Consider the following 21,105-nt stretch of genomic DNA (forward strand, 5'->3'; position numbering starts at 1 on the left):
GCACGCTGTTACTTTCCTACCAGTTGAAGCAGTCTGACTCTCCTCTGTCCTCTGGCATCAACACAGCATTTTCACCCAGAGAACTGCTACTCACTGAATGTTTTCTCTTTTCCTGAAGTTCTCTCTAAACTCTAGAGATGGTTACGTGAGAAAATCCCAGGAGATGAACAGTTTTGTGAAATACTTAAACCAGACAACCAACAACCATTCCACACTCAGACTGACTTAAATCACTTTTATTCCCCATTCTAAAGCTTGGCTAGAAGTTTGTCATCTTCAGGTCATCTCAAACAAATCTGTATGACTAAACACGGTGAGTTGCTGCCATGTGATTGGCTGATTCGATATTTGCATTAACAAGCAGTTGAACTGAATGTATCCCTATTTTATTATTAAAAGAAAACCAGAACACAATCCAACCTATAGCAGGGCTGCATGTTAGAATATTCCTATGCCTTTTGCACCCAAGAAAGTTTTAGTTACTGTAGTTTTATTTTGTTTTATACGCAATGAGTTGTTAAAGCTATTGTAATAAGCATTCTTCTGTATTTGAACAAAGGCTTGTTAAAAATTCAATGAATAGTACCTATTGGCATTATGTGCCTGTATAGAAGCTGTGGGAACATTAAGATGAAACATTTAGATGGACGTATACTTGTATTTTCAGCTGGTTTTAAAACAATTATTCAAATAGTCGTTTGAAACTTGAAATCCTTTATATAGTAAACTACACAAAGGATTTAGTTTGTAGTTGAATTGGGTGATGATATGGTCTTTATGGCTAGAATATTTTAATATTCCACATCTTTTATTCATGCCCACTTGCTTTTATTATGTTTAACTTGCGCTTTTTGTGGATGTGCGGCTTCAAGTTGACCATCTAATGGCTGAAAGTCAGTCAGGTTTCAGTACATTCACTCTTGCTTTGCAGCCAATGAGGCAGAGGGAAAACTTACTTATCAATAACTCTATTTATTTATTTTTGGGACATAAAATAGAGCTGGTTTCATTTGGTACAAATGCATCATAAAACAGACCGACGTTTGGGAAATGGGGAAATTGCACTTGTCTTTGGCGCATATGCACAGAAGATTTAAAGAATTAAAAAGCAAAGAAAAACCACGAGGAAGTGTGGAAAAAACTGTCACGATGACACCGTTTAGTCCCTGTAGGAATATTACAGTAACGTGACCGTGATTTTACACGGGGATGTCCCGGTGCAACGGCGAATGCGAATGCAGGCAGCGCATGAATATTATCTCCAGCTTGCCACTTCGGAAGTAGGTCACCGCTCACCGATTTGTTCACCATGTCTCCAGCTACTGTGGGCTGTTTGGTCCACGGATCGCTCCCCGGGTCCGCAGCTCTACCGAGTAGAAACTGATCATCGGGAAAAGAAACAAACATCACGGACGAGAGATTTTTATTGTTATTATTTTATTTAATTTTTTTCAAATTGAGTGGGTGATTATTTCCAACGGGACACGCGAGGTAATGGTGAATCGCTGCTGTGTTTCAGTCACAGTTGGAGATGACAGGGTCGGTGGTTAGGCTGCTTCTAACAACTCGGCTGTAATACGAGCCTCCTAATGATACTGATATTAACTAGCAGCTCCGAAAAAGCCCGATTGAGTGAGGATGGTCGGGTGTTTTCCACTCGTTTCCCCGCTGAGGATCTCTCCTTTTATTTCCTACTTCTCATATCGCAGCCTGCACTCCTGCTACGGCATGCTGTCAGATTAACACTGTCCACCACCACCACCACCGTGGCCAACTACGATCTTCAAGAGGCGAGTCATTTGTATGTATTTTCTTTATTTTGTTGAACAGTGTGATTATAACGTTAATCGTTTTTTCCTACCCAATATATTCGCGAAACAGTAGTGGATGTGGGTGTTTGTGTAACTGCTGGAGCCCGAACCTGCGTGTAGGAGAAGCGAGGTGTTGGTGTTGGTGGTGGTGGAGGATGGTTAGCGTTTGTTTGGTGGTGTAAGACTGTGGAACTGCTGATTTGCTCCAGGAAAGTGGACTTGGTTATATGCACTATCTGAAGCACAGCAGCTTAGGTCCCCGAGAGCTCCAGCCTCGGGGCTGTTTCCCTCATGATGACAGCGCTACACCATGTCCTTCTTTTGAATGAGCCTGTGAGACAGCCAGGCAGAGCCGCCTCCTCCTCCTCCTAATCCTGTATCTATCGGACTTCTGATGTAGATGAAACTACAGTCTCTTAATGTGCCATCGGCAGGGAGAGAGTCAAATCAATGGCAAGTAGGTCTGATGTGTGAACTATGCTCCATTTACTTTAAAATGCGTAAGATTCACACAGTAGAGCTGCACTGGCATTTGATCATCTGCCGACTAATCTCAGGGTCAAAAGGGAGTCTCAAGATATTTAAAAGGATTTAAAAGGAAAAAAATGACTATATTTTTACTCACTTTTGCTTTATGTTTTCTTTTTCTTGATATTTCTTCACTGCATCAACCAAAGTACTTGATGAAGTACTTGAATAATTCAGTTTTAGTACTTTACATTTAAATATTGAGCTTTTTCCTTTCCTACATTTATTTGGTTGGCGATTTGTGTGCAAATTAAGGTTTTTCTACACAGTAATACTAACAGCTTCTATTGTGTGACGTGTTCCTGCAGGACAAACTGCCTAAAAGCAGATAAATGTGTTGAATCCCAGCAGCAGGTAAATGCAGCTTAGATGTTGGAAGATTAGTAGTAAAACACAGCACTAAACAATATGATATTATGAATGCACCCTTTTACTTTTGAAACTTCATACTGCAAGATACTAGTTTTAATAGTGTTACTTATGTAACACTTGGAAAGAAGGACTTTAAAATGAATAAATGTTAACATTGCAGCATTTTCAGCTTTTTTAATACTATAAAAATGAAATAGCGTATACTGTATATTCACACTGACACTGTATTCTATAGGTTTGCACATTGAAAATAGTCACCGCCAAAAAAAGGATTACTTAAAATCATCAAATCCTCCTTTTTTGGGCTAAGGAGTCCTTAAAAAAGCATTATAACTGTATAAGAATATAACAGTGTAATACAATATAGCAGTGTATCACATTAAGGAGGTTTTAAAAGATGAAATATTTTTGTAAATGCAGTATGTCGTGGAAAGAGCCTTTAATTCTCAGCTATGGGATACATTTATTTAAAAAACGACAACAAAGGTAATGAGAAAAGCAAAGAAGGCAAAAATGGATTTCCGCCTTTAGTCACTCGATGGCCTTTGACCTCTTTGGATTCATCTGTTAAATCCTTGACCTTTCAAAGTAAACAGATTTAGTCACAGAGATTTGTACTCGGCATGTCTACTGTTGTCTTAAAGTCAGATAGTGGAGAAAAAGGTTTCCTGTGTAAAATAAAGATAAACAGGGTTTAAACATCCTTCACTGTATATTAAGACTCAGTGTTCTCTGTGAATGGGTTATATGGACACGGGGGATGTTAGAAAAAAAACATAAACTGTTGCTAACAGGGATTTTCAAGACTTATGTTTAATGTTCCCTCAAAGAGTCGTAATACAAATGTTAATATTTTCAAACTGTGTGTGTATGTGTGTGTGGGTGGCTTTATGCAGCCTACTGGCATTGCTGCTGTGCATAAGGCGGTGTGAGCAAAGCTCATCTAAACTGGCAACGTGTTTTAGTTAGATTTTCGCAACAGCACGAAAGAAAAGTGACCGTAATACTCTGGCATTAATTCCCTCTGCTGAAAGGCCGCGTTCTTTGTTGTGGTCAGCGTGGCGATGCTTTAGCCAGGGGAAACGATGATGCTCTTCAATGAGCTCCTGTCCTTCCACTGTGCACGCTTGTCTTATTCAAATGAAGTAACTTGATTTGATATCCACAGACAGAAACTCAATGTGAGGCTCCCTCTGTCCTCTTGTTATCTGAAAATTAAATTTCTCCCTCATGGATTGCATTTCACGGTTCACCGACTCATCCGCCAATAAGGGCCGTAAGACCGAGCTATGAGATGGTTTCAAAAACGTCCGGGCGGAGTTGTCCGCTCCGGATCTAAGTGGGTTTACAGTGGTTCGCCTGGTTAAGCCCGAGTATGTTCCGTGTCGTTATTCATTTTAATGCACTGTGGCTTATAAAAAATTGTACTCAGGTTTTAGCGCAGAAAGTCTTGCACATATTTTATATTAGCAGACGGGGGGAAAATGACTGGAAAAGCAGAATAAAACTATTCACACTATAATTAAAGAACTCCAAAAGGAGCTACACAAGGTTTTGGTTTAATCAACCTTTCATTAAGTGGGACCTGAGAGCAAGCTGACATAGTAAAAAAATGCACTTTGTTGCACACTTGCTGATAAGGTCAACTCGTGTAAATACTAGAGTGCCTTATGGTTTTTTAAAATATTATTTTACACCATTTATTGTGGGCAATACAGCCTTAAAATGATATTAAAATATTTCAAGATGATGTGCAATGATATTTCTCATGACATAGAAAAAATAGCAAGCTACATTTCAGTGATGCTTGCAGTCAGTGTAAGTAAATAGGGGGATTTTCCTTTTTTTCCAGTGAGCTGCTGTCACTGATGGCACACCTTCTAAATCAAAGTGTGAATCTACTGAAACAAGGTGCCAGCAGAAGCAGCATCAGCAGTATAGTGTGATAGTAGTGGCACAGCAGTATATCCAGTGACATGGCAGAAGTCAAATGTAAGCACAAAAGTGTCCCAGCTAGCTTTTGCCTGGAATTTTTAAGTAAAAATATAGAATAACTGCTTAAAACTTTAGTATATTAAGTTAACCTTAACTTTTTAACCAGCTGCTTAAAGCACTGATTTTCCACCGTGTAACCACATCAGTAATTTCCATCCACCGTTTGCTCTTCCTGCCATATGGAGTGCAACTAGCAGCCGGCGATGCTTGGTTTGAGTCATTTGTTTACTTTTGGGTTGCACATCACCAGCTGCTAGTATCTACTCCTTTGTAGCCCGGTTATAGTTGACGATGTTTTCAGCCTCGAGTGGAAAACTAGTTTGTTGTTTCCACCTTCGGCAGGAACAGTGTTCTTGTTTATTTTGCAAAGCATCGTGCTTTGTTGGAGGTTGCTAAAGTAGCTCGCCTTTTTTAGGTGCATGCCCGGGTTTGTCTCATTATTATGCGCACTAAGAACGTGTGGCGTTGCTATAACAGCAATATCACAATGTCGTGGACGATGTTATACGGCACAGCCCTATATGTAGTTTTTTTTTTTTAGACTTGCGCTGCCTAATTGTAAAATTTAAAAAATTTAAATCCATAATTAAAGGTGAATTTCAAAGAGACAGCTCATAGTGTGCAGTGTATGAGATCCTTGTTTTGTTTCTCATAACCCTCTCCGGCGCACACACGCATACACTCTCCTTGAATGCCCCCATCGCAGCCATTAAAGCCCTGTTGGAACTCCTAAGTGGTTCACTTTAAAAACAGGACAACGGGCAAAAAAGATTACAGCATGATGTGATGCGCTTTGATTTATAGAAAGCCAACATGAGTACAGATAATAAACATCACTTACTGTGGGCTTGTAAGAGCGTCTCACAATACCATCAGCTCCAATCAGTTGTTGTCAATCGTAACCTTTAGAAAGATGGCAGGCGGTTGTTGCTCGGTGTTCAAAGGGTGAAAGGTTTTTTGTTTTTTCTGGTGATTTATAGGATTTTTTTTTTCATTAAAGTAAATGAGATAATATGCATATTTCAAATTATTATTAATGTCTCAACAGGGGCATTCTGGACGTAAAAATCCCACTCATATTCTCCATAGAGAGTTTGATGATGAGCCATAATGTTTTAACCATCTAAAGCAGACTTACTGCGACCCAAGACATTGTTAAACGATGGCATGTGCTCCTATCCGGTCGTTAAGTGATGACGTGACGAATCCTACTTCCGGGTCTAAAGTAGTCTGCGTTTAATATGGCTTTTGTGTTGTTAACATGTTTAATGTTATGTATTTTCTTCTATTTGATCTCAAAAAGCTCCTAAAACAGTCAGTGATCACTGTTGACCTCCCTCGGCTTTTATTACTGCTAATCATTTATTTAAGCTCAGTTTTTAAAACCTTAGGATGTAGCTACAGCCCAGCCCACGCAGCAGTATATGAATGACTAACCTCGTATTGTGGCTGCATTATCTCAGTTGTTCTCTGGCTGAAGTTTGGTCCTTTTACAGCATCCTGCCATGCGATTACATTTGTTCCTGACCACCGAGAACACTCACGTTAACTTTTATCGAGTGGAAAAAAAGTTAGCTTGTTTATATTATGCTAACATAGCTGTGTCGCTAGCGGTCACGTAGCACATCATTATATACCAGCTAGCCCAACTTCAGTAACCCTACAAACGTCACTGCTGTTTAGTTTTCTGTCTTCATTTATGCTGGAAGTGATAGCAGAGCTGTACGTTTTAATTTGTTTCCAAAACCCCGCAGTCAGGACATGCTATATTGTATTTAGATAGAAGCTAGCGAGCTAACTCCCTGCTAACTTCTAACTCCATTAAATGTCATAAATTCCGTTTTCATGGATGCCTGGATGTTAAACTCAATTGTTACACCTGGTAGAGCAGAACGCTGATCATTTTATTAAAGATGAAAGACTTTAGACAGTTTTTCAACTCTCAGTAATGCCATAGTGATCGTTTGATATATGGACCTGCAGCGGAGTTTAGGTCCAGACACGGCTAGTGACGTCAGACTTAACGACCGGATAGAAACCATCAGTCTACATGATATTAACCTTTTTTAACAAGAATACATTTGTTCATGTAAAGAACTACTCTACCTACAACCCTTAATTTAAATGACCTGTGAAAATGTTTCGACCCACTAATGTTAAGACATTTGAGGTGTGAATAATTATACATGCACAGTACAAAATAATTTATTTAAATAACTATTAACATACAACACTGTTAATAACCATATAAATACTACAGTAAAAATTCAAAGCATTACATTTGAGAAGAAGAAAGGAAGTTGCGAAGTCGCTGTGGAATCTGGGATTTGTAGTTGTGTATGACATGAGTAGTTCCTTCAACATTAAAAGTAATTGTGCACATTTTTTGTCATTTTCCTTTATTTCTTTTGCCCATATGTCTGTGCCTAAGATCGTAAAAAACAACTTATGCCACATTTACTCTATTTATATGTATATACCCTAAATCTGAAACCTAGCAGTGTTTTGAAGTGAAGAGTTTTTTAGACTCACATTAAATACTGAACAGACCTTTACTAGTGTGTAAATGAAATAGGCTTCCATGATTGGCTGAAATATAGTGATTGAAATGTAGTATCGTTAGCCTCTTAACTCATATCATACACTTACACTGAATCTATTAATAAGAAGCGTGCTCAGAACTTGATCATTTGTGTATGTTTGTGAAAGCTCAGGGATTTTCTCACTGGAGAGTCACTTATAATAAAAGGACCCATGTTGACTTACTCCTTGGAGGTCAAGTAGCATAATTGTGTTCCACGGCTGCAGCAAGAAGCACGATCCATCTCCTTCTGCTGCACACACGAGTGTCATTACATAAAGGTCGCCGGAGTTGAGTCATCAGGATATCTAAAGGCTTTTCCTAAGTGAGGTGTTTTTTCCCGTTGAGGGAGCAGAAAGCCGTGAGTTACGGAGGGCCGTAAGTCTTGTTATGCATCGTTTGTTCTAAAGTTGCTGGAGCTGCTTTGGTATCAGCCTGTTGACATGGAAACTGAAGAGGCTATTGTGTGACAAGTGTTTCTGCCACCAGTTTTTTTCCCTTTCTTTTCTTTTTTTTGTAGAATCGGGATCGATTCATGAGTCATTTGTTCGTGGTACTGTTTGTTTTGTGCCTCTAAGTGTCAGACAATCATTGCTTAATTTCATATCTTACAGTGAATTGAAAGAGTTTGTTGTGTCGTTGACACTATAAATGAGAATATGAGAAGCGAGTGTCTGAGCATCCATCGTATCAAATATTAAATGCATCACTCAAATGCCTCACCTTTTTCTGGTTTTTGGCTTCTGTGTCTTAGCAGTGAGTGGGTGCTTGCAACCCAACAGGCTCTCAGTGACTTGCTTGAGTCATTAATCTGCTTCAATGTGACTTCAAGGCAAAATGGTCTTTTAATACGAAGGATCAAAAGCCAACAGTTCTCTTTTAAAACTCGAATCAAAATAAAAACCGAAACGTGGAAGCTACAGCACATTAAACTAAACATACACTGATCAGCTACAACATTAAAAGAACTTGTGGAATATTGTGCAAGCCTCCCTCGTGCGGCTAAAACAGCTCAGACCCATCAGGGCATGGACACACGGGTCCTCTGGGAGCATCCAGTGCATTCTCATCCCAGGGCATCAAATGCTGCCATTCAGTTAGATGCAGTGGGGCCACAGTGATACGAACAAGGTGCCCTTTAGCACTGGTGCCTGAACACAACAGCCACAGCAGTATTGGATCCAGAGAGATAACGGCCTTCCTTTAAACAGTCCAGATCAGATCAGAATGCTGGAGGGGGAGGCAGTGGAAGAAGAAGGCACTGGTTTGTCTGCCAAGAGACCGCAGTTCAAATCATATTTGTGAGCTTTGTGTTTTGCACAGCTTGCTGCTTGTTTAGGTTAAGCAAAAACGGCTTTTACTGCACTGCGGCTCAGAGGTTAGCCACAGTGCTTGCCTAACAGCAACAGGATCCTGGGTTCAAACCAGGACAAACACTTATGTGTGGAGTTTTTTTTTTTCTTCCTGTGCTTCTGCAGGTTTTCTACAGGCGCTCTGGTTTCTCCTGCCATATAACATGCTAGGCTAATGCTGCCTATCTTGGCCCAGGATACTCCTGTAAATGTAAATGGCAAGAGTTTCACTTCCTGTTTTGTTTTGTTTTTTTAAAAAAAAAGGAAATTTGGGTCAGTTTGGCAAATGGACTGGTTTTTAAACAGGGCATTTCTATGTTAACCGAGTTCTCAAAACACTTTACACTTCCTCCCTCATTTATACAAACAGTTCTTTTTCAATGCTTATGTGTTTTCTGTGTAACATTCACATTGTGATGGATGCATCAGGGAGCAGCTTAGGGTTCGGATCTTGCCCAAGGATATTTGGCATGCAGGCAGGAGCAGCCAGGGATCAAACCACAAACCTTCCGATTTGTAGATGATCTGCTCTACCTCCTGAGCTACAACCACCTCTTGTCCTTTTTGTGCATCTTATTTAGGACAAGATGGTGGGTTAGGTCAAAATTCAGCCCTTCTCAATATTAAACCTAAACGTTAAAGTGCCAGCTCAGGAGGCAAAGCAGGTCATCTACTGATCAGAAGATCTACAGTTCAATTCCAGGAGGCTCCAGTCCTCATTGCAATCTGTGCTTTGGCCAAGGAACTGAACTCCATGGATGGATGGATGTACGCCAGGCATAGAATAAAATGCTGTGTGAGAGTAAAAAAATTTAAAAGGCACTAAGTAAGTATGTGTGCATTTACTACAAAGGACTCTGATTTATCTATATGAGCATTTTATGTGAAGAGTTGGCTGTGTGCCCTTTCTCACTATTGTCATGATCATGTCACAGATACCACAGTGACCGCTTTTGCAGCATTTTTGTTGTGTTCCTGTTTTTTGTGGGGGGGCTGGCCGCATTGTTCAGCCAGAGGAAAACCACTGCTGTCGAGGTGTGTTGTTCCCATACTACAGGTGTGATGGCAACAGCACACCTGTTGCTCTGGAACAATAAGTTAACAATCAAGAACAGGTTTAGGTAGGCGGTAGGTGTCAAAGTAAGATTCACATGAATGGCTAGACCCAAAGTTTCTCAGCTTAACAGTGTATTAATTAATGATACTTAATTTTAGTGGTCTTAATGTTGTGGTTATCAGCGTGTTGTGATCAAGATAGTGTAAAAGGAGAAAAATTAAATCTAAAATGCATCTAAAAGAAAAAGGGAGAGCAGTCTGAATGCATAATGTGCGTGCAGCGTGTGATGTGCTTTTGGTGTCTGATCCTCTGTCTTGAGCATGAAGCGTATTTGCATGTTAAGGAGAGGGGTTTCCTAAGTGCTCCTATTCTCTGTGGATGTGGAAAATTGACAGCAAACGGAGTAAAACTGGTTGCTACATAATGCATCAGAAGATCCTGTCTGTTACATTAAGTCACTTTCAGGTTCTGCATGAGTAACATCTGTGTGTGGCTTAAGCTTTAATGTTGAATGTCTGATCTGTGTCTTCTCAGAGAGCCATATGGACCCAGATGATGATCCATGATGATATCCACTGAAAGCCCAGTCTGAGCTGAAACCCTCCACCAATCAGAAACCCGTGGATGAAGACAGTTTAGTGAATCTGCTCCCAGACGCTGAGAATATGGTGAAAGCTCAGCGGTGCCAGACGGCGAAATGCGGAAAGCCCAAGAAGGAGAGGGGAAGTAAGGAAAAGCAGGATGGTGTGAAGAAAGGGAGAGGGGGGGTGATTGAGCTGAAGAGGAAGAAAAAGAGGGACAAGAAAGACTTGCACCGAAATAAAAAGAAGAAACTAGCCGTGAGTGATGGAGATGCGTTGGACTGTTGCGTGTTGCTCACCCGTCTGGAGGAGAAAGCAGCTGCTGGTAAAGAGAAGAATGCACTAAAAGCTGGGAAGAAAAGGAGTGTAAAAGTTAAAAAGAAGCAACACTCCATCCAAAGAGGGACCAAACATAGACTCAAGAAAACCTCTGTCGCCAATCAGCAAGCACTGGAACCAAAAAACAACCAATTTGACGCCTTACTCATGATGCCCTCAGCTATGTTTGAGCCCCGCAGAAGGAGAATGGCTTCGCTTAACGCTGAGGCTGTCAACAGCTTGCTGCTCTACAAAGGCGACTCACTCATGGCGAATAACGCAAAGAAATGTCAGCCATCCAACGAAGAGCCAGCAAAAGAGCTCACTAAAACTGAACACGGAGATCAGAAAACCAAAAAAGGTTCTTTGGAAGGGAAAGCAGTCCAAAAAGAGAGACCGAAAAAACAAAAGCGTTCCACAGCTGAGGCTCAGAACATCGACTGGTTGAGTTTGCTTGCACCGACACCTCGGCGTCAAGCAGGCCTCACCGCTGCAACGCTGCTCAAACTCACCAGTGCCCCATATGGGGCCAAACGGCAAAGGAAGGTGGAGTCCAAGCCAGGGAGTAGAAGTGAAGCTGCAGCTACGACTCAGGATGGAATGAGTGGTAAGCCTGTGTGCAAAGGAACAACACACACCAAACGAAGAACACATCCCAAACATGAGGGGCAACTAAAGCACAGAAAACAGGGCACAGAAGATCCAGTCCATTCCCAGGTGAGCCCCGCCATCCAGGAATGCTGCAGTTTGTGTAAGACGGAGACTTTGGATCCGGAGTGGAAGGGTGCCACAGGGGGGCAGGAGTGTGTCAAGCATCCTCTCCACTGTGGCTCTTCTCTGGGATTCTCCTTAAAAACAATCAAAGAGGAGCAGGTGGAGACGGAGGTGTCTTCCTGTTACTGCTGCTCCCAGGAGAGATGTGTCGAGTACTTTCACAGGCTAGCCCTCTTCCTGGATGACAAAACCTTCAAGGAACCAGAGGACGGCTCACTGTCTGAGGTGTTCCACCACCACCATCATCATCACCACCACCATCACCACCACCATTCTGTCGGCCACCCGGCGGCCATAACCATCAGCCCGCACACGTACACCTGTTTCCCAGGCTACTACGTCCATTTCAGCCACCCGGACAACTCCGCCTCCACCATATCACCCCTCGCTTTATGCCCAAGCGGCAGCAAGAGGCCGAAGCTGCTCCCCAGCACGGGTCCCCAACCCTCAGGGATTAGCCATCCAGTGTACTGCTGCACCTCAGTGAAACCGTGCTACGGAGAGCCCTGCAGGATCAACGGCTACTCTGCTTATACCAGTGTGATTCCAGCAATTAACAGAGGAGCGTGCTCCTCTGGCCCCACAGACTGCATCAAATGTAACCACAGCGTAAAAAGAGGTAAGCGGAGATCACACGGTTTAATTTGCAAGAATTCATTTAGTAGAAATTCCAAGTTAATGAGTTACTTATGGCATTTGTGCAACCAAAATTACATTTTCCTGTCAAAGTTTGCATCAGTATTCTGTTTCCAAATACAAACTGAGATCAGATTTCTTTTAGGCTTCAGAAAGTGCCCTCAAGATTCATAAATGACATTAAAACAGCTGTTTTCACAAGTGGAGTCGTATTTCTGTGACGGGCTCCTTTTATCTAAGTAAGCGTTTTGAAGAAGTATTAAATGTTCATCAGCACAGTATGGGCATATTATTTTGCATGCAGAGCCCCGCTCATCCAGCTGCCAAAGGAGTACAATGTGCTGAGAATAGCTATTATATGAGCCATTTATATTCTCCCACTTTGGCATGTCACTTGAGTGGGAAGTTGGAAAAAAAAAAAATCAGATAAAGGGCAAGACCCCTTTTGTCTCCGTTTGAATAAAAGTCATTGGACGGTGAACACGAGGCCTGTGCGGCTGAATACAATTGAGCTGTACGGGCTCGAGTGTCTGCTGTGAGTTTCTGTGTTCAAAGTGAGCGATGTGAGCCTGAACAGGAAAGCACGCTGGGGTTAAACAGTGTCTGAATATGTGGGGGTATGGTTAGAAACACCTGAATGCGATCTCAAAATAACACTAGTTTCACACACGCACTCTCTCTCTGCCACTCTTTGGTCTCTAGCAGTCACAACCAGGTCACGCTGTCTGTGAGGACTTACGCTTTTATCTGCTAGAGAACCAAGTTTAATCTCAGTGGAAATGTTAACTTGGAAAAGAACAGACGTACATAATAGAATAAATAATGGCTGAATTTCATTTGGCTGCTTACTTACTGGCTGCTGGTATTGTGTGTGGGGTGTGTTTGTGTCATACTGTCATGGCTTACTAGGAGACCTAAATAGCACAGACCCATTGTTAATGTCATTAGTACACTTGTGCTTTTCCTGTTGTGACAAGTATGCTGTCAAAGAGGTCTGTGGTCCACCCACACAGGTGTTGCCACTTTTCTGCCTGAACAGACCTCATTACTGTTTGGGTGTATACACCTCCGGTTTTATTGACAGCTTCCTCGCTCTCTTGCTCATTTTGTGGCATCTTTCGAGGTGTGTACAGCTTAAGCTGCATTTCATTTGGCTAATGGGCCCTCTCGCTTCCCTCACTCGTCTCTTCCTCGAATCTCGGCTTCGCCCAGCGGGGGATGCGAGGAAGGAAATGAGGAAGAAGTGCAAGGATGGAGGAAATGCACGTCTCGAAGTGCTCATTCACCCAAGCATCAGTTTTTAAGAAAAGATGGCAATACCTCATGATTCAGAGTCTCAGCAAATGTGCAGGAGGACCTGCTGTTCATCACATAATGCATGAAAAATACAGATGTCTTATCACTATTATAAATAATACAGACATAAATGTATGTAAGTGCAAGAAAAAGGGCTGGTTGGATGTTTGAACGTCTGAAAATTTTACCTTCTTACTATAAAAAATGAATCAGGATTAGTAATTTGGGACACAACCAGTGTTGGTCAAGTTACTTGAAAAAAGTAATCAGTAACTAATTACTGATTACTTCCCCAAAAAAGTAATCCCGTTACTTTACTGATTACTTATTTTCAAAAGTAATTAATTACTTAGTTACTTAGTTACTTTTTAAAAACAGGATTTACAACCTGAATAGGTGATAAAGCGATAGATCTTTCAGCCCAATTCTACTTGTTCTGCATAATCCATCATACAAAATGTAATCAAATGGAAAAGTCTCTTTTTAAAACTTGTTTTATTAGTTTTAATCTTTTAACTTTATGCATCAAGCAAAAATGTAATTATATGCAACATTCTCTGACTGGAAGAAATTTGTTTAATATTTAAACCTATTTTCTGCACATTCCAGCACATAAAATAAAATATTTTTTGTGTTTACACTCAGTCTTTCTATGGAAGCCTGTTTCCGCCACAAAAAAAAAAAAGGATCCATAACTCAAAATTTCGAGTTATTTCCTCGAAATTTCGAGTTATTTCCTCGAAATTTCGAGTTATTATCTCGAAATTTCGACATATTAACTCAAAATTTTGAGAAAAGCAACTCGAAATTTCGAGTTAGCGCTGCCAATCAGTAATCTACGTGAATGACGTCATTTCCATGTTACCCGGAAGCTGAAGCCCTCAGCTACAAATGCTACAGCTAAGCTACCGGTATTACATCCAGTCGTGAATGCACAGATTGCTGAGTGTTTTCAGCCTGGCTTCACAAATGATGAAATCCCTGTGTTATTAGCTGAATCACATGGTGTTACTATCAGCAAACATACTTTAATTTGTTGGGATCCGTTTTTGAGTGCGCGGTCCTGCGCCATATGCTTCCGGGTAACAAGAAAGCGACCTCATTCACGTATATTTTTGATTGGCAGAGCTAACTCGAAATTTTGAGAAAAGTAACTCGAAATTTCGAGTTATATTTCTCGAAATTTCGAGATAATAACTCGAAATTTCGAGAAAATAACTCGAAATTTCGAGTTATGGATACTAGCTTTTTTTTTTTTTTTTTTAGTGGCGGAAACGGGCTTCCATAGTCTTTCAAATAGATGCAAGTGAAACACAGCAGAAAATAAATAAAGTCAAAGACTCAGCGGTCCTGTTGCTCTATTTTCACCTGTAAAGCAGGATTGCGGTAGGCGGAGGTTTACCCTGGTGCAGGTGTGCCGCGGTCAGTTGAAGAATCCGCGAGTTTCTCTGTGAGTTTCCCATTACGTTGTTGCGCACTCGGTGCTTGCTTGGAAGTTTAGGGTTTTTTTTCGCTGTAAAAATAAGTTTTCTTCCCACGCACGATGGACACTAATGTTTTTGTCACTTTTTATGGAATCAAACTCAAAGTAAGGTCAGTACTTCCACGCTTTAAACGCTGCACGCTCATACTCTCTCCCACAATCCATATATAATCCATTGTTGATCTGCACACAGCTGTTGTCACGAACGTCGCACTCGCTTACGTCACTGTCATGAGACATTTTCGCAAAAATTCACGGTTTTAGTAACGCAGTAACGCAGCGTTCATACGGGAAAGTAACGGTAATAGTTTTTGCAATAGTAATCCCTTACTTTACTCGTTAGCTGAAAAAAGTTACTGCCCATCTCTGGACACAACGTTAAATCTTTTTATTGGCTGGTGAAAATATGATAAATAAATTCAAGCAGTCTTTGTAAAGTCCCATTCTTGAGCACACAATAAAACTCATCAGATTGCAGAGGACAGCTTGTGACAATTACTGATTGGTATACAGTTGTATTTCACAATAACGTAAAACGTGTAGAATACTAGTTGGATCACAAAAACAGTATATATGAGTAGTAGTTTAATCTGAATGGAACAAAATGATGGACTTTCCAGTAAAAACTCAGGCAAGCAGGATCAGGCAATCTTTGTCTGAAATTTTACTGGGTAGAATTATTAGGACAGCAAAAAAAAAGTGTTAATGTACTCTCAGGGATTCGATGAATGCAGCAGATGAGGTTCAGATTCAGAAAGCCAACAAATAGGTCGGTCAGCAGAGATTTTGACTTGCCATAGCAGGAAAAGCACAGGTGTAATTGACAACATTAAAAATGACTGGATTCTATTTAGGTGAGCGAGCTTGAAGGATCCTGGTAATCTAATCCTCAGCTGTGGCTTCCTGCCTGGGACAGGGACTGCAGCTGAGCCACTGTTAAGAATATTTCCTGCTATGACAAGTGCACAAATCTGCTGTGAAATGGGTTCATTGATCATCACTTCACCTTAATGTCACCACTGCAGCTGTGTCATGGGAGTGTGCACAACCCCCCTCTCACACAGCAGAATGCTTGTCTTGTTTTTTAGTGCCACTGTAGGAGAAACGTCTAGTTTGTGTGCATGGTAAAGACTATAATTGATCTTAATTGAGGCTCTGCCTGTTTGGTTTTTTTGCTACTTCAGCATAAATATTAAGAAACGAAGTATTTGTTGTGCCTCTCGTATCAGAGTTCAAAGTTCTAGGTAACACCTTATGATACGGCTCGCAATTAAGGGCGCAATTCCCGGTAATCAAATGGAATTTCTGTGGGTTTTATTTGAAATGATAATGTAATTATATTTATCTACAAATACTTAAAGGTAGGTACACTTGAATGAGGGGATAACAATTCAGGATTTTATAGGAAACAAAGAAATAATTATACTGCAAGTAAATTTCAGTACAGTGTAAATAGTTTTAGGTAGTGTCTTAGGTCATAAGTACACTGTGTTTTTCAAGGCGTTGGCCGTATTATGGAGTGGATTAAGCTTGCCTTTTGGGATCCTTTTTCAATATTCATCATGTTGATGTGCACGATTGATGTTCTCTTATTCAGCTGTTATTTTATTTGATCTAAATGAGAACTGCTCCCCCTCAGCAATTTATAAGAGAAAAAAAAAATACTGTCAAAAATTTGCCTGTGACCTCATCATGATGGACCGAAATCTAACTTAATTTATTTTCTTTTTTTTCACAATCACTGTTCAAACATCTTTCAGAGTGAGTGTAAAGGAATAAGTGTCCTTGGTGTCTCCTTTCCCATGAAATACCTGTAAAGTACCTGGAAGTTAGACAAGGTTAAGTCACTCCATAATACAGCACGCACCCCAAAAGGTACAGCATACTTACAGTGAAATGATCAGTTACGGCGCCATCAGAAAAGTAGGGCTACCATCTCGCAATGTGACAAATAAACAAAATAAACTAGATTAGGTTGAAGTAAAATAGCTAAAGAAAATTTTTGCCATTCCAGCCAAGCAGAAACTCTGCTTATGTTGCAGCTGAAGCTTGGTTGCGTGATGTTTCCTGCAGATGTTCATCAGCCACGTGAAAGAGGGCGTAGCATGAAAACAAATGGCGAAGAATAAACTGTGTGTCTTGGCTGCGATTCAATAGCTGTTATTGCTCTGAAATCTGCATGCAGGGCTCGTTTCAGTACTCTGTATTCATTTCACATTATCGTACCTTTTCTGTTCTTTCCTCAGATGACTACCCAGCAACCATCAATGACCACCACAGCCCCTCCTCTATCCCCATTTGTCCCAGCCCTCGAATCCTTACTGGCTGCCCCGTTCCCACTGTGCCTCCAGCCGGCCAATCAGTGCCCCACATCCAGACTCCGCTGTCTGACCCCAGCCAACCGCAGCCTCCGCTGAAGGTGGCAAAGGAGTGTCCACAGAGTGCCAAGCAGCCCAGCGGGTCAAGGTCTGGCGCGCGCAGCACCGGCAGCATCAGCTCGGCTGTCTGCCCTCTCAACAGAAACAAGAAACAGAAGCTCAGCTGTGCCAGTGACGGAGGGCAAACGGTTGCCAAGCAGCCGAAGAATGGCCGCCAAAAATCCACCAACGGCTGGAGGCCATTTGGCCTGTCCTTTGAGAAGGAGGTTTTCTCTGTGGTATGTAGAGAAAGTCATTTTGGTGCTTTTTGACACAGCCACAATGGCACCACTTTTAATTAGAGCTGATGTAATTTTACTGAAGTGTCCTGAGAGAGTATGGGGGGTGATTCATAACACCTGTTTCACTGTTGGATCAGGGCTTATTCACTATTTTTTACTACATTTTATCCAGCAACCCCGACAACCAAGGCGCAGAAGCCATTCAATACAAATCACATCCTGCAGCTTTTTACTCCACAGCCTCTCAAAGCTTATCAGTTTCTGACTGCTAGAGGAGTCAGTATTTCCTGCTGCTGTGTTCCCAGGGAGAGGACACTTTGGTGCTGAGGAAGTGCTTTGAGGGAGTCCACAGGGACGGGGAGCTGATTAGAGTCAGAGACACTGTTCTGCTGAAATCTGGACCTAGAAAAAAGTCTCTGCCTTACGTGGCTAAGGTCTCAGCTCTGTGGGAAGAGCCAGAGTCAGGTAGTATGCTCGCTGTACGCAGCATTTACTCAGACCACACGAGAAGACGCATTTATGTGGTAATAACTGGTTTGAGAAGTGAAGTTAAAGACGTGCTATGTTTTACTTTTTTTCTTTCCTTCAGGAGAGCTGATGATGAGTTTGCTTTGGTACTACCGTCCAGAACACACACAGGGAGGACGCAACCCCAGCGTACATTGTGAGGTGAGAAGGCTGACGTGTGTTTCTGAAATGCTTTTTTTTTTTAACCACGGCTTTCTAATAACTGTCAGGGGTAATTATAGACCAGCAAATCTAAAATATAGCTTGTGTCAACTGCAGCATATTCAGCGCCTGTAATCATGGCTATTAGTGATGCACAGGTCGAGCCAGTTCACGTACGTTTAATAGAAAGCATCACCGGTTCTGGCGGGAGGAGTTAAATAACTCACAGAAACACTATGTGCAATATGCCAGGCTCTGATTACTACCTTCGTGTCTCCTTTATCTGCATATCTCTCCTTCTCTGAGACATACACTGAAAGGCTCAAGTCCTCCTATGGCCTAACAAAGCTATAAAGTAGCCCAAATGTCTATTAAGATGGGAGAACAAGAGGATCAAAGAGACTCTCTGATACCTTAAGTGCTCATATAATATCCTTTTAATGCTGCTATGATCATTCAGCGCTGCTGAAATTGCACCAGAGGCCAATCCGCTGCCTCTATAACAAAGTATTTTAGGGGAAACTTGACTTTAGGTCCACATTTTACTGTTTGGTGAAACACACTCTACTCAGAAGCTACAGCGATATATAATTCGAGGTCATGTAACTTTAAACGGCCTTGCTTTGTAGTGCACTGCGAGGAAGTTTGGAAAATCCTGCCTACTGCATGATCCATAATAATCTGCATAATTATTTAAACTGCATAATTTCCATGTAATTTTTACTCGCCTCTTTGATGCAGTTCTAGTAGCTGGATCAAATGGAATTGTAAAATTAGTGTTGGCGCGGTTAAGGTTACGGCACGGTTCAAGGTGGATCCAGGTGTTTGACTGACACATATTATTGTGGGTTTCCACACTCTCACAACAAGCAGGTTGAGTGCTGTGATTTTAAAAAAAGGGGAAAAAATTTTAATCCATGCTTAACTAATGGCTGTAATGTGTGCTTCGTGCTGGCTTTCTAAACCAGAAGAGATTTTAGATACTATTAATGAATATAATGACTCTTATTATAGTGTTAAATGTGTTTTCTATTGTCAACAACACATGTTATGTAAACTTTAAAACACAGAAAGAAAGGGAACACGCTAAAATGCTTCTCTAATTATCCAAAACCTGATGATGTAGTTTATTTTAAATCCTGCTGATTTAATATTTAAAAAATGCACTAAATGTGTATTAATCCAGGGCTGCAGATTGTTCCCAAAAAGTATGCTGTCTACTTCTGTTAAACCACCAGCTGCTTACAAAGTACAGTGAACGGTGTTTTAGGAAAAATTCAGCAGTGTATTTATAGCAGGCTGTAAGCTGTTTCTCACTCAAATACCAGTGTAAGGTGTTCACCTTCACTCTCATTGGCTCATTGTCTTGCCCAAGGACATTAAGCATATTTCTTTGTATTGGGACACCTTGAACTGTGTTACAGAATAAGAATAACCATTGTATCAAAGCAATGAATGCACAGTTGTACAGTACAGTGCAAAAGTCTTAAATCATCACTATTTTTTGTAAAATTTTGCTATGAAATTATTTATCACTGCAAAGATTTCTTATGCAAACTTACATGGAAATACAACATATAAGGAAAAAATATAGTTTGGATAATTTTAACAAGCTTTAAAGTCAATATTTGGAACTCTCTTATCCAAGCTTTCCTGTCATTTCTTTAAGCGGTCTTTAGGAATAGTTCTCCAGGCGTCTTGAAGAACATTCAAAGCTCTTTTTTGTATGTTTGCTGCCTTTTGTTCCGTTACAGATGGCTCTTTTCTCTTTTGGCCTTTTCCTTCTGTTTCCCCTTCTTAAGACTGGCTTCTTGACAGCCACCGTTCCCCTGAGACTATTTCTGATGAGGCTTCAGTGAACAGTAAAGCAACTATGGGGCCAGATTAATCTCTGAGGTCCTGGGTCAGGTCCTTGCTTTTTTCCTTTTTCTTAAGGACTTTCAGAGACTGTTCACCTCCTACCACTTTTTCCTTTGTCCTCCCATTGTGCAATTTACTCAGATTTTTTTAAGGACACATTGCACTGCACCGAGCAGAGGCACATCAAGTTTTTGGCTAATAGCTCTTTGGAAATCACCTTGTTGGTGCAGAAGTACTATTTTTATACCTGTCAGTGTAGGTTATTCTTGGCTTTTTTCAAATCTTCAACTAAGAAAATTGGAACAAATTATATGTTTTTGCAATAAGCAGATAGTAACAAAGTGACTGAAGATAACATTTAAAGCGGGTCTTTGTTAACTTTCTGTTATGTGTAAACACAACAATGGTGTATCTCTTGAGTTAGAAGTCTTTTTATTGCAGTGTTAAGTAACTCATCAAACAACAACAACAAAAAATTCCTCTGTAAATGGTCAAGTGAAAAAGCAGCTGATGTACAAAGAAAAACTTTGGAAGACCTTGCTAAAGCCTGGAAAACCTTTGCTGAAGATAAATCTGACTCCTTAGAAGCAAAAGATAAAGAAATGAAAGGTGGCTTAACACTTTTGCACAGCACTGTACGCTCGCGGACGGAACGCGTCTCTATTGTGTTCACGTCCTGATGTCAGTAATCTCCCAGAGGAACGAGTTCAATTCACTGTCTAGAAACATTAAACCACATGAAGTCTGTCGACTCTCAGCGTGCGCTGACAGACAACAAACACATCAGAGCAGCAGTGTGAGAACGGGAACACGGCTTTGTCACAGAGGATGACGTAAAGCATCTTTCTCTGCAAATCTGGAAGTGAGGGTGAGGCAGGAGGGATTGTTTAAAATTTAGAAGAGAGATTTAGTTTTTAAAGTCCCACCCGCTACTTTTTTCTTTTTCTTTCTACATGTAAGAGGATATCATGATGGGGTTTGTTTGTTTGGGCTTTTTTGTATGGATCTAACCCGAGTGTCTTTCTCTAGAATGAGGTCTTTGCATCCCGTCACCAGGATGTGAACAGTGTGGCCTGTATTGAGGACAAATGCTATGTCCTAACATTGGCACAGTATTGTCGGTAAGCAGGAAA

General features: G+C 41.0%; 1 protein-coding gene across 2 annotated transcripts in view; it reads left to right on the forward strand.

Annotated features, from left to right (window-relative positions):
- Nucleotides 1-21,105, forward strand: part of bahd1 (bromo adjacent homology domain containing 1) — a 35,184-nt gene that overhangs the window by 8,963 nt on the left and 5,116 nt on the right. The window contains exons 1-6 of one of the 2 annotated variants that reach the window (XM_080870488.1): nt 1,479-1,790; nt 10,231-11,988; nt 17,031-17,440; nt 17,749-17,908; nt 18,033-18,112; nt 21,002-21,093. In XM_080870488.1, the coding sequence (XP_080726614.1) occupies nt 10,362-11,988; nt 17,031-17,440; nt 17,749-17,908; nt 18,033-18,112; nt 21,002-21,093 (2,369 nt within the window). In that variant the 5' untranslated portion in view covers nt 1,479-1,790; nt 10,231-10,361. Of the gene's footprint in view, nt 1-1,478; nt 1,791-10,230; nt 11,989-17,030; nt 17,441-17,748; nt 17,909-18,032; nt 18,113-21,001; nt 21,094-21,105 lie in introns of those variants that run through there. The other variant, XM_080870487.1, reaches the window with a different exon arrangement.

The sequence above is a fragment of the Rhamphochromis sp. 'chilingali' genome (assembly GCF_963969265.1).
Source record: "Rhamphochromis sp. 'chilingali' genome assembly, chromosome: 21".
In the NCBI taxonomy this organism is placed as follows: Eukaryota; Metazoa; Chordata; class Actinopteri; order Cichliformes; family Cichlidae; genus Rhamphochromis; species Rhamphochromis sp. 'chilingali'.